At 40.7% G+C, this 13,404-nt stretch overlaps 1 protein-coding gene across 1 annotated transcript in view; it reads right to left on the bottom strand.

Moving 5' to 3' along the window:
• Positions 1–1,954: 1,954 nt before the first annotated feature.
• sdad1 (SDA1 domain containing 1) overlaps positions 1,955–13,404 on the bottom strand; it is a 59,546-nt gene continuing 48,096 nt past the window's right edge. The window contains exons 16-21 of the mRNA XM_043695696.2: positions 11,944–12,058; positions 9,929–10,032; positions 9,609–9,796; positions 7,292–7,376; positions 3,255–3,416; positions 1,955–2,184 (exon numbers count right to left, since the gene is read on the bottom strand). Coding sequence (XP_043551631.1) covers positions 2,137–2,184; positions 3,255–3,416; positions 7,292–7,376; positions 9,609–9,796; positions 9,929–10,032; positions 11,944–12,058 — 702 coding nt within the window. The 3' untranslated portion in view covers positions 1,955–2,136. The remainder of the gene's footprint in view (positions 2,185–3,254; positions 3,417–7,291; positions 7,377–9,608; positions 9,797–9,928; positions 10,033–11,943; positions 12,059–13,404) is intronic.

Raw genomic sequence — 13,404 nt, 5'->3', positions numbered from 1 at the left:
ACGATTGCTGGACAGATCACCAGCTTATCCGCTCCTCAATGTTCATCAAATGCTACCAGAAACAACCCCAGACAAAGAAACAGTTCAGAAAGAGCTCAACATTGAGTGGCTTCAAGGGTTAAGCAGATTAGCAAACTTCAAATAATGATTTCACTAAAATCTTCAAAGAGTTGATTTTAATGGAGAGCAGGAAATCTGGAAAGAGCTGAAGACAGCCATCATCTCACACCGTGAAGACTACACCATGTGGGCAGGCTACATGATACATTCACTGGCTTGTAAGTAGCTTGGGTAAGTCCCTTCCTCAACAGATCCACCCAGCAGCAAAATCTGCCAATAGGAAAAAACCTTTCTACAACTAACCTGCTCAATTAATCCAGCCCGACTGGCTCCAACCAGTTCATCCCACTTAATCGAATTCCTGGGCTCCACGGCTGCTCCTCTTCTTGCAAGCAATGGCAATGACCACCATTCCCAGTGGGAGTGCTGGTACTGAAGAGCTCGAGCCTCCAATTAGCAAATAGCTCTTGGAGGTGGGTCTTGCTGCTACATGACCCAGGAAGCAATTAGGTACCTGATTGGGTATAACCATGTTGGGGCAGCCAGGAACGCTCACATCAGGGTTGCTCTCAGCTCTTTAGCCCTTTACTGGGACAATTAAATCCATCTCAACATTTCAGGTCAGTGACCATTCATCAGACGTTAGATCCTAAACTGTAGCCTGGATTTACTGTTGGAAAATCATTATTCCAGTATAAACGGGAGTTGTGCATGGTAACCTGGGTAAATCTCTGTTGTAGCATACTCTGAAAGAATTGATCAGGAAATTGAATTTTCCTCTCAGCAATTTCTCAATGCTTGGAACCCCCTGAAAACTCCCTTTAAATTGGAGACTTCAGCGGATCCTAATGAAAGAAAGCAAAATATTTACTAAGGAAATGTTAAGACTATTAAATGCATAGTCTAACTCCTGAGTAACTATGCAACAGGCCCCACACTTATCTCACACACTCCTTCAACTACATCTCCCCAGATCCTGAACCAACTACTCCCGAGCAGTGCCCCGCCAGTCCAGACCAGACTAGACTATCAACCCTAACCCACTGCCATACACGAACCTGTTAAATCCAGCACCCATTCTCTCCATGCCTCAATGGACCCAACTTTTCCCATCCATCCCGACATACCTTAAATAGTACATTACTTACCTTCCCATTTTGCATCCAACCCAACTTGCACCATATCCCTAATACAGCTGGTATTCTACCCTCTACTCACCTGGCAACCTATTACTTTATACCCAACCATCTGCTCATCTGGAATTCTACCATGGGCACTGACCCCCCCCACCCCACCAATCTGGCATCCTAGCATCCTTCCCAGCTGGGGTCTAACTTATGTGTCACTCTAATCCCCTCCTGCCCATCTGGCACCCACCTCTCCCAGCACCCAAACATTGGACAGCAACTACCAAAGTTGTTATCAAGACCTTCAAATTTTCGAATAAGGCAACTGGTTGACTTCCTAAATCTGTATCCTTGCCTTGTCTACACTGCAGAAATCCCAATCTGTATTTTGTCTTCATCATGATGTAGTGTTAGTTTTGGAAAATGTAATACTTTTGCTTTTCAGGCAATTGGTGATCAATCAAGCTCAGATATGAAGAGTAAGCTTTCTCTGGTCTGGCCTAACAACTCAAAGTTACAAAACTACACTAATATGACCTTCACCGCATTTGGCGCCCTGCAGTCTCTCGAAGAGGGAAGACTCACTTATTAAGATTGACCACAACATTTAAGTGATCACTAGAAACCTGCTGGAAAGTTAACACTGACACATTTTACATTTGGTCGGTCATGACTAATAGAGGCTTTAAAATGAACAATCTGGGTAGAAGTGGGTTCAAAGGTGAATGGATTCACTTTGGTAGATACTGCATTTCTTTTGCAAGAAGTTGTGATTTTAAAGTTATTTTATTTTACAGATCAATTATTGTACAAAAATTCTGTATTAAGAAACAGAATATATTCAAGGCTTCAGAATTATTCTCCATCGTGAGAGATTTTGTTTCCGTTGTAACATGCATATTTTGATTGGAAATAATACAATTCCGAAAGTGTCCTAAATTTTCTGGATTCATTTCGAGTGTTTTTTTCGCTTCAAGAGAGCATCCCGCAGAGCAATCTGTCAAAAGAAATCAACTTAAGTACACAGACACTGATGTAATTAACTGTTTAATGTTTACTATTGACACAGCACATCTCAGCTTTATAGAATATTTTTAAAGAAACCTACAGTGTGGAAACAGACCCTTCAGCTGACCAAGTCCACACTGACCCTCCGAAGAGTAACCCACCCAGACCCATTTCCCTGCCCTATACCTACCCCTGACTAATGCACCTAACCTCCATATCCTTGAACACTATGGACAATTTAATATGACCAATTCACTTAACCTGCACATCTTTCTATTGTGGGAAGAAACTGGAGCACCCAGAGGAAACCCACGCAGACACAGGGAGAATGTGCAAGCTCCACACAGACAGAGTCACCTGAGGTTGGAATCGAACCCGGGTCCCTGCTACTGTGAAGCAGCAGAGCTAACCACTAAGCCACCGTGCTGCCTATAAAGTGTACTTTATCAAAGTATTCAGATACGAACTTGCAGTATCCAAGGCTCTTAACGATAATTGACATTGGTCACAAACACTGCCAGCTGATTTTTTTGATGTAGCAGCTGTGGGTCACGGTGGGATTTGAACCCCCAATCCCTGGGGATCCCCAGCGTACTGACACCAACCGGTTTGCTACCGCCTCCCAACTTCCTCAAATTTCAAACTTTACTCGACCTACGATTCTCATTTTTCACGAATGCTCAAAATCTAATTGAATTATGATCTCCATTATACTACTTCCTTCTGTACAGCTTCATTCCTCAAAGCAAGTACTGGAATTGTCCTGTCTCATGTTGGGTCAACTGTATTGCAGTACATATCAGAACATTCATGTAATAAGATAGTTAACACTGAAGAATCAATTTGATACCAGTTCTGCTATTTAACCAAAAGCACTTTGAAAACAACCACTTCCTTGCATTTTGTGATGCTGTTTTTACTGACCCTTTCCACATGCTGTGATGCCTTTTTAAATACTATTCAGCTCCATCAAATACCCATTCTGATGAGCATTTTCCGCCGATGGCCTCTTGAGAGTTTCTAGCATGTTCCAATTGTAACCCAAGAATAATCAATTACCTGCTTTTCCCTGAACGACCGTTTGCCTTTTGATCTCACATTACGACTGTATCTCATCATCATAAAGTTCTTCTTCTTTTTCTTATCCTGGTTGGTTGTGCTTGCGTAAGGATTCAACTTGATTCTTTTTCTCACGTATTCATTTCTCTCAGATCGTCCTGCCTGGTAGTTTTTTGTTAAAAAAAAATTAATTGAAGCAGATGAGGAACAGAGCATCCAAATCAGCAGAGAAAGACCACTTACAACACACATCACACAAATCATAGGGGTAAGAGTTTTGACGATATGTTATCAAAGTAATAGTACGGCAGAGGTGACTGGATTCTTGGTAAACAAGGGGGCTAAAGGTGATTGGAGGTGATTGGTGTGAATGTGGAGCTCAGGTTTTTAATCAATCAGCCATGATTTTATTTAATGATGGAGCAGGCTCGAGGGTCCAAATGGCCTATTCCTAATTTGTATGTATGGCTACAAGAGGCTTCCCACCAAAAGATGAGAATTTTTCATAAAGTTAGGTTCCACAGGTTCCAGCCTGGCACCATGACTGTAAATAGCAGAGTTGTTAAAGGAGTAGCTACAGAAACCCGTTTCAGTTACTAAGAAGTGTGATGAATCTATTAATCAAAGACCAAAGCACTTTGTTATAGTTAACTGCTTTGTAAAGCACAGCTCAGGCTCCTCTCATGTATAGCCGGGTCTCGGGTGCTGTGAGGCAGCAGTGCTAACCACTCTGCCACCGTGCCGCCCACTGCAGAGCGAGAGCAAGACTGAGAACGAGAGAGATGGCAGAGAGATTTACCATGGAACACTTTCTTACATGCAGCTGTTTCTTGGACCAGCAGTTTCGAAACTGACTGACTGCTTTCAGTTAACAGCCAGACTGCTAAAACCAAACTAAACTAGAGAAAAGCTGAGCGAGGAGAATTGGCCACTCCCCTTTCATTGTACAAGTGTTTTTTTAAACTTGAAAGCCTTTTTACTGAGGCAATATCTATTAGCTATAATCAAACTCGCCCTAAAACCTGTCAAACGTAGACCTTTCCGAATCACTGCTTTTACGACTTCACTGAAAAAAGGCAAGGACAACATAACCTTGCTAAAGGAGCAGCATCATCATAATACTTTCCAATGTCTTAACTGCCCGTTAAATGAAACACAAATTAACCAATTTGCTGAATCTTTTATCTCTGCTTAAAGGGACATACAAAGCCTTAATTTAACATTTCATCTGAAAGACAGCACTTCCAACAGTGTAGCATTGTCTCCGTCCTGCACTGGACTGCCACTCTACATTTTTGTGCACAAGTCTTGGGAGTGAGCTTGAATCTGGAATGTTGTGTCTTCGAATAGAAACTGTTGCCAACTGGTGGAATTATACAGTCATAGAGATATTGAAGCAGACCCTTCAGTCCAACTCATCCATGCTGACCATATATCCTACATAAATCTAGTCCCATATGGCAGCATTTGGCCCATATCTTTCTAACTCCTGTCTATTCATATACTCATCAAGATGCTTTTTAAATTCTGTAATTGTACCAACTTCCACCACTTCCTCTGGCAGCTCATTCCATACACACACCACCCTCTGCATGAAAAAGTTCTGCCTTAGGTTCCTTTTAAATCTTTCCCCTCTCACCTTAAACCTTTGCCCTCAGGGAAAAGACCTTGTCTATTTACCGTGTCCGTGTCTCAAATGAGTTTATGAAACTCTATAAGGTCACACCTCAGGCTCCGACGCTCCAGGGAAAACAGCCCCAGCCTATTCAGCTTCTCCCTTTGGCTCAAACCCTCCAACCCTGGCAACATCCTTGTAAATCTTTTCTGAACTCTTTCAAGCTTCACACCATCCTTCCCACAGCAGACCAGAATTGCATACAGTATTCCAAAAGTGACTTAACCAATGTTCTATACAGCTGCAACATTACCTCCCAATTCCTATACGCAATGCACTGACCAATAAAAGGCAAGCATAACAAATGCCTCCTTCACTATCCTATCTACCTGTAATTCTATTTGCAAGAAACTATGAACCTGCTCTTTGTTCAGCAACACTCCCAGGACCTTACCAGTAAAAGTGTGCAAGTCCTGCCCTGATTTGCCTTTGCAGCACCTCACATTTATCTAAATTAAATGCCATCTGCCACTCCTCGGTCCATTGGGCCATCTGATCAAGATCCTGCTATACTCCAAGGTAGCCTTCTTCGCTTTCACGACACCTCCAATTTTGATGTCAGCTGCAAACTTTTTAACCATACCTCCTTTGCTCACATCCAAATCATTTCTATAAATGACAAAAAGCAGTGGACCCAGCACCGATCCTTGTGGCACATTGCTGGTCATATAGCGATTGTGGGACTTTTCACTGGAACCAGCATGCACAGAATAGGATGAAAAGCCCGATTTCTGTGCTGTAAAATCTAAATTCATATTAGATCTAAGGGGAGTCTAAAAAATTACAGAGGCACAAATTTACAATAATCATAAGAATTAAGAGAAAGTTAGAAATACTGTCACATGAATTTCTTAGAATGTAGAATTATTTGGCAAACTATTGTTGAAGCAAAGTCCATAAATGTTTTTTAAAAAAAGAACTAGATTTCTTTTTAAGAACTTAAATGACATGGAAAGCTACCAGGAAAGTGAATTAGGCTGAGTGGCTCATGCGATAATCAGAGTGGTAAGACTTGATTAATTCAGTGGCCTCTTTCTATGTTATAACATTATGTCATTTTCACAGACATGACCCCTGAATTGATTTACTGCTGGGAAATGCTCTAGGATATCCATGATGGCTCGAAATGTATCATAAAAATGCATATTCTCTCTTATCAATTCAATAAACTATGTTTCTTCAATTTGGTGCAGAAGAAAACATACACTTAGGAAGTGGGAAACTGTGATGCTCTGGTCAGCCAAAGAGCCATAATCACATAATCAAGGCTTACGCAAGAAAGCCTAGCTTTGCGAAGCAGCAGAGAGTTGTCATTACCTATGGAGCTGCACAGACAGAAGCTCCCGATGTTAGGAAAGAAGAACAAATAAAACAGGGTGGGACAGCAGATAGGGAATCAAAAATGCATAAAATTAACTCTGTCCACTATTAAATGATTTGGAGAATAGAGTCTGTATAGCATTTTATACAATGGAAATTCTGAGTCAGCCTGTTTATTTATTTTTTTAATAAATTCCCTTCGGCCCAACAAGTCCACACCAACCCTCCGAAGAGTAACCCAGCCAACTTCCTTCTGACTAATGCATCTGAGTGGGCAATTTAGCATGGCCAATTCACCTGACCTGTACATCTTTGGACTGTGGGAGGAAACCGGAGCACCCGGACAAAACCCATGCAGACACAGGGAGAATGTGCAAACTCCACACACACAGTTGCCCAAGGCTGGAATCAAACCTGGGTCCCTGGCGCAGTGAGGCAGCAGTGCTAATCACTAAGCCACCGTGCTGCCTGTCAAGGAACTTGTTGGAAGTAGACAGTTCAGCAGGATAGGGAAAGGAAGATTAATGGTCAATTTCAGTTGAGCTCCAAAACAAATACTGCCATAGAGGTTTATGGCTGAATAACATACAAATATGTTAAGAGCTTACATAACAACAGAAATGGGATAAAATTACAAAAATGACATTTCTCCACAAGCAAACCAGATTATTTTCAATACACAAGAATTTGTCACTGATTAAGTTTTGGTGGAACTGAAAGGAGACCAATTCCTCAAAAATGCACATTTTTCAATGTCTTTACTGCCCAGTTAAAAGAAAGAGAAAGTAACCAATTTGTCAAATGTGTCTTTTGAAATTGTCAAATCTATATTTTGCTGCAACTTTGTGCTGCCTTGAATTGAGACATCCAACAATGTTAAGATGTAGATATTTAACTAAAAACCAAGAGTAATCTCCAAGAGATATATAGTCCGGGGGTAAGCAGCATTATCAAAGGAGAAAAGTGCTCATATTATTTTTAAGACAAAAATATGAGAATAAAGCAAAACTGTGTCACAGAATATTCAGCAACGATTTCTTACCTTTGCTGTAGCTAATCGAGTTTCTTTGTCTGATTTAGGTTTTTTATGGAGACGTTCTATATTTCGCAGTGAAAGCTGCTCTCCTCTGAAAATACAAAAATTTTACAATTAAATGTTGAAAACTGAAAAGACAGATTCCCTGGAAGGAGAAGGCAATGTTCAATCACAAAGCATTCAATGGTTTCAGGGGACATCAAAATAGCTGTCTATAACAAATGGCTGGGAGAACTTGGAGTGAATTAGGTACTACCACTGCCCCATAGCTGACTTACTACCAAAGATCTGCCTTGTTCCAATGTCAACTCAGGAGCATTTGAATAGATATTTGATGAAAGAACTAAGATAGGTGAATTAATTATGGTAGATCGTTGTGTAGAAATAAACATGGCACAGAAGACCAACCTACCTTTTGCAGCACCAAGTTTAGATCCATCAAAAGGCTGTTTTGTGTTAAAAAGTGCTCCATTTGCATGAGTAGATGACCTCAATACTTAATTTCAGAAATGCGTGTTTTATCCACCTTACAAATTAGTGAATGGGATCAAGTAGTAAATGTGGAGTGATGACTAGATGATATGCCATGTTTAACACAGCGACACGGACCATAACGAATTACAAAGCTGGTTTCAAGTTAAAAGTTGTTACATTTGCTAATTTGTCAAATACTTGTACCACATTGAGGGAATTTGGTGTTGGGATTCCAGTGATAAACTAGAAGAATGAAAGATGAAGAAATGTGCCCAAATGAAGATCCCAAAGACCAAATACAGCATGAGAACAGGGTGAAGTCACTTAAGAAGCATATTGTTGCAATTGGTCCTCAAAGACTGGTGAAATAGTTACATCACCACCAGAAATACAATCGATATAAATGCAGTTGATAGACCAAATCAAATAAAAAAATTGAATGTTATTGCAGAAGGTAACTCAGTGACCAGCTGTAGACTTCAAACTTTCTGAAACAAGAAAATGCCAAAACTGATTCAGAGTGGGTTATGATTCCACAACCAAAGTGACTTATACTGAATTCAATTAGCTCTGCGTCAGGTGTCAAAGATAACGTATTTAACAGTTTTTAAAGCACTATGACTGTAGTTAAAGGAATCTTTGTAGAATTAATTGAATAAAACGTCAAATTGATTTTACTTGATGGGATTTTATAAATATATACTTGTTGTATATGTCAACCCCATTTTTGTAAGGGCTTAGAGGCTTCAAGAATTGACTTGTACACTCTGATCTAGGCCATTTTACAAACGACATATGATTACTATGGTTACAAAGAGGCCACTTCATGCTATTTCCAGCATATTGAAAACAAGTTTTAAGTTGTCAGGCATATATACTCAGCATGACATTAAATTTTCAGTTTTCAATAAGCTTGGCAGTATTGTTCTGATTGATAAACCTGGTCCAGTGCTTTTGCACTTAACATGCTGTGTGTTCATTCACATAATCTCGCCAGGTCATGCACACCTTCGCCTTGGCACACATCACAGCCGTTGTTTAGATTACTTATAGTGTAGAAACAGGCCCTTCGGCCCAACAAGTCCACACCGCCCCGCCGAAGCGCAACCCACCCATACCCCTACATCAACCCCTTACCTAACACTACGGGCAATTTAGCATGGCCAATTCACCTGACCTGCACATCTTTGGACTGTGGGAGGAAACCGGAGCACCCGGAGGAAACCCACGCAGACACGGGGAGAATGTGCAAACTCCACACAGTCAGTCGCCTGAGGCGGGAATTGAACCCGGGTCTCTGGCGCTGTGAGGCAGCAGTGCTAACCACTGTGCCACCGTGCCGTCTTAAATACAACTCGCAGCTCACAGCACTGAGTATAAGTCACTGCTTACTGTTTCAGTGTCTCCTTGGCAGTGTAAAATGCTCGCTACCATAATGATGAATGTCCCTCCTGTACTGGGAATTGGTGAAGCAACTGACCTGGGGTGGTTAGGGGACAAGGTAGGAAAGAGGCAAGATTGGCAGCAATGCAGCAACAGGACAAGGTGACATTTTAACTGAAGGGTGTTTATGGCATAGTATGTTCAGATAATAAAAAGTTTTCAAATAAAAGTGAAGTCCTCTAAATTGTAAGGAATGTGGGAATTTCTTGTGGCATAGACTGATTACACTGAACCAGAGAGATTACATAATATAAACCTGATGCGTGAAACAACGGCGTTCTGTTATCACAAAAGCAGAGATATTTTAACAGAAGGATGTTTAAGTAAATTTAGTATAGTTGCACATTCAACACAATCCCCTAGACTTCATCTGATTGCCACAGTCGTAATGTAAAGTAAAATGTACCTGCTTTCATCACTGTCATCCTCAACAATTTTTCTTTTTTGACCTTTGCCTGGGGCAGCATCAATTTCTTTTGCGATTTGGGCAAGACGGATTTTCTTAAAATCTTCCTGTGTTAGTACTCGGCTGGCACTGACGATTGCAGCTTTGACCTTCTGTTCTTCTGGAGGTATACTACTCATCTTCTCTGCCTTTTGAAACACAAAATTGTGTTGAAAACAATCCAACATGAGCAAATTAACCAGCCAGAGGTTTATTTCAAAACCTTGTATCTGACAATAAGTCAAATCAAAACAGGTTTGTGAGGAAAATTTCCTGCTTACCATCTTTTTCTGCTGCTCTTCATCTGAAGAATGATGAACATCAATCCACCCTTCCTCATCTTCATCATCACCCTCCTCATCTGAACTTGCACTCTCCCATCCATCTACAAGACCAAAACATTGTTTTAACAAAAAAGGAGAAAATAAAATACAACAGTAAATTACCAAAAAAGAAAATGAATATTGCAAGAGCTTCCTCCAAAAAAAAGCAAAGGAAGTAGACTGGGGCAGAAGAAATGATGTCCGGGAATAAGGAAATGCCAAAAGGTGTTCATCAATTACTTTACATCTTCCTTCACAATAAAGGAACATCTTGATAAGATGATCAAGTCATCTTGGAAAAGCAAAATTCATACTGGGGTAGTGTATTGGCATGAATTGAAGATTGGCTAGCTAACAGGAAGCACAGAGTTGGCATATGTGAGTCATTTTGTGGTCAGCGGGATGGGGCACATCCAGTGATGTGCCACAGTATCAGTGCTGATTTCAGAATTTATGCAATTGATTTGAATAAAAGGACCTAAGGTATGTTACTGAACTTGCTGATGACACAAAAGGAGGTAGGAAAATAAGCTGTGAAGACGTTAAGAGGGTACAAAGGGCTAAAATTAGGGGAAGTTAGTGAGCAAAGATTGACAAATGGAGTATAATGCGGAAAAATGTGAAATTCTCCAAATAGGTCAAAAAAATTTTACAAATGTATATTATCCAAATGATGAGGAATTGCAGAGCTTTGAATTGCAGAGGGATGTGGGTATCCTAGTACATGAATTGTAGCATACAGGTACTTTTTTCTCACAGTGGGTCATGAATCTTTGGAATTCTCTTCCTCAAAAGGCAATGAAAACAGAATTTTTTTTATTATTCATTCACGGGGTGAGGGCGTCACTGGCTCGGCCAGCATTTATTGCCCACCACTAAATGCCCAGAGGCAGTTAAGAGTCAACCACATTGCTATGGGTCTGGAGTCACAATTAAGCCAGACCAGGTAAGAATGGCAGTTTCCTTCCTGATAGGACATAACTGAACCAGATGGGTGTTTTCAACAACCATCAATAGGCTTATGGTTATCATTAGACTCTAGACTCTTAATTCAAGATTTTTTCTGCTGTGGCAGGATTTGAACCTGGGTCCCCAGTACACTATCTGGGTCTCTGGATTAACAGTTCTTGTTGAGTTGCTCTCCTTTGCAATTTTATGGCTACCCATCCTTTCCCTCAATCTTCTCATTCCACTACTGAGAATTTCATGCCCCACATATTGGCACATTCCTCCTCAACCTTTAAAGTTATCTGTCCATAACACCATGCCAATCCTGCAGCCTACCTGTTTTGGTTAATTATTATATTCTTTGCTGTAATGCACCTTCTCTTTTCAATCTTTGTACAGCCTTTGACACAACTGGTGATATTGTCCCCTTCCTTCTCCAGCCCACTTCAGTGCAATTCTCTCCTTTCATTGCCACACTTATCCATTCAATCACATACAGCTAGAAAATCTCCAGCAATAGTATCATAGCCCCCCCCAGTGATGTCGCCTTGGGTACTTACCATTTCTTCAACCACATTTTGTCCCTTCTGACTGTCCAACTTCCTCTCATTTACCACCTTCTCTCAAGGTCACCTCTTTGACCAAACCTTTGGTGATCAATTCCAACTTCCTCCAAGTCTGGCATGCAATTTCTAGCCAAATCTTCCTCTGTGAAAGACCTTGGGCCTTTTCTCAATATTAAAAGGGACCATATAATGGATGGTTAATAACCCCATTGATAATACCATTTAAAAACCTGATCACTGCTATTATATCACATTGTTCCAGTTTGCCTTGGAAAATACAGACTGGGTAGCTTTTCTTCAGTTGTACAGCTGCATAGAAATTCACCAAACAATATAGAAGGGCACTGAGATATTCATGACCAAAACAGCTTCACATCCTGAACTAGTTAGACATAGTGGCAGTATCTGGTGGCAATTAGTAACGTCAGATAAATGCTGGATAAGATAGGAAAGACTTACCATCATCTTCTTCAGCCTCCTCTTCCAGCACTTCTGCACCAGGAATGTAGTCTTTCGCATCTAGTTCACCATATTCATGGCATTTGGCTTCCCTTGAGGCTTCTGTAGGTTTGCCCTATCAAAAATATACATTTCCAATTTGAAAACAATGTCAAGCAAGTTTTCCTTGTACACATTATTTTCTTTCCTATTTAATAATATTAAGTGTTTGCAAATTTTGGTGTCTTGGTCTGTCTTCGCCCTTGGCATTGTGCTGGACAAAGATCAGAGGCAATGTATGGAATTGATGAGGTAACACTTTCCGTATAAAAAATACATTGCATCTTGCAGATGCTCATGGCACCTTAAATCTTGGTATGGATATCATGACAGAGTGATCTTAATTGGTTTAATTGTTTTAGAACCAAAGTTCCTCATTAGATCATCTGACTTTCACCTTGGAGCTTGCTTGGTGAGATAGGGCAGACTCCTGTGCCAGAGCTCTGCTGTTTAGATTAGTCTCTGGATTGGCTAGAACAACTAATGCTGATTATCTGCTTGGAAGCTAAAGACATTGGCAACATAAAGTTTAGTGGGCTTTAAAGTCAGCTTGCAGCTAAAAGAAAAGTTAAGTTCACAACCATAGAGTAAGTTATGACTCAGTCCGAGAGACTGTCTCCACACACTGCAATAATATATCAGCACACAGTAGGCTATTTGGTCTAGTGGTCTTTCATCTCACCAATGACCCGAACCTCTTCAATATCTTTAAATGTGCCAGACTGCTCATCTGGTATTCAGTACTGAATAAGAAATTTTCTCCAATTAAATATTGGTGAAGACTGAAGCCATTATCTTTGGTCTGTGCTATAAACTCCATGCCACATCACCAACTCCACCTGTCTCTCCTTGGTAGCTGAGAGGCTGAACTAGACTGTTCACAGTCTTTGGGCATATTTGCCCCCAGACGTGACATTTTCACCACCAATCCATACCATCTTCAAGGCTGACTATTTCTAGTTTCACATGATCTGCTACTCCACTGCTGCCTCAGCTCAACTGGTCTTCAAACAACATTCCAGATGTGGTTTTTAAAACTTGAGGTCATCTAAAGCTCTTTTGCCCACATCTTAACTCACACCAAATGCCATGTGCTAACATACGTCACCCCTCAGTAAACAATGCATTGATTTTAAAATTCCCATCCTTGCTGACAAGTCTCTCTTGCTTAATCCTCCCCATTGCTTTAATCTACAACCCCACAATCCTTCTGGATAACAGCACTCCTCTAACTCTGGCATCTTCTGGTCTCCTTCCTATCGGAAAGATGTTGTGAAACCTGAAAGGGTTCAGAAAAGATTTACAAGGATATTACAGGGTTAGAGGATTTGAGCTATAGGGAGAGGCTGAACAGGCTGAGGCTGTTTTCCCTGGAGCGTCAGAGGCTGACGGGTGACCTTATAGAGGTTTATAAAATCATGA

This window comes from Chiloscyllium plagiosum, unplaced genomic scaffold, assembly GCF_037043375.1.
Source record: "Chiloscyllium plagiosum isolate Xiang-an unplaced genomic scaffold, Cpla_swu_hap1 HiC_scaffold_1, whole genome shotgun sequence".
Classification (NCBI taxonomy): Eukaryota; Metazoa; Chordata; class Chondrichthyes; order Orectolobiformes; family Hemiscylliidae; genus Chiloscyllium; species Chiloscyllium plagiosum.
This window is presented reverse-complemented; position numbering and strand designations above follow the sequence as displayed.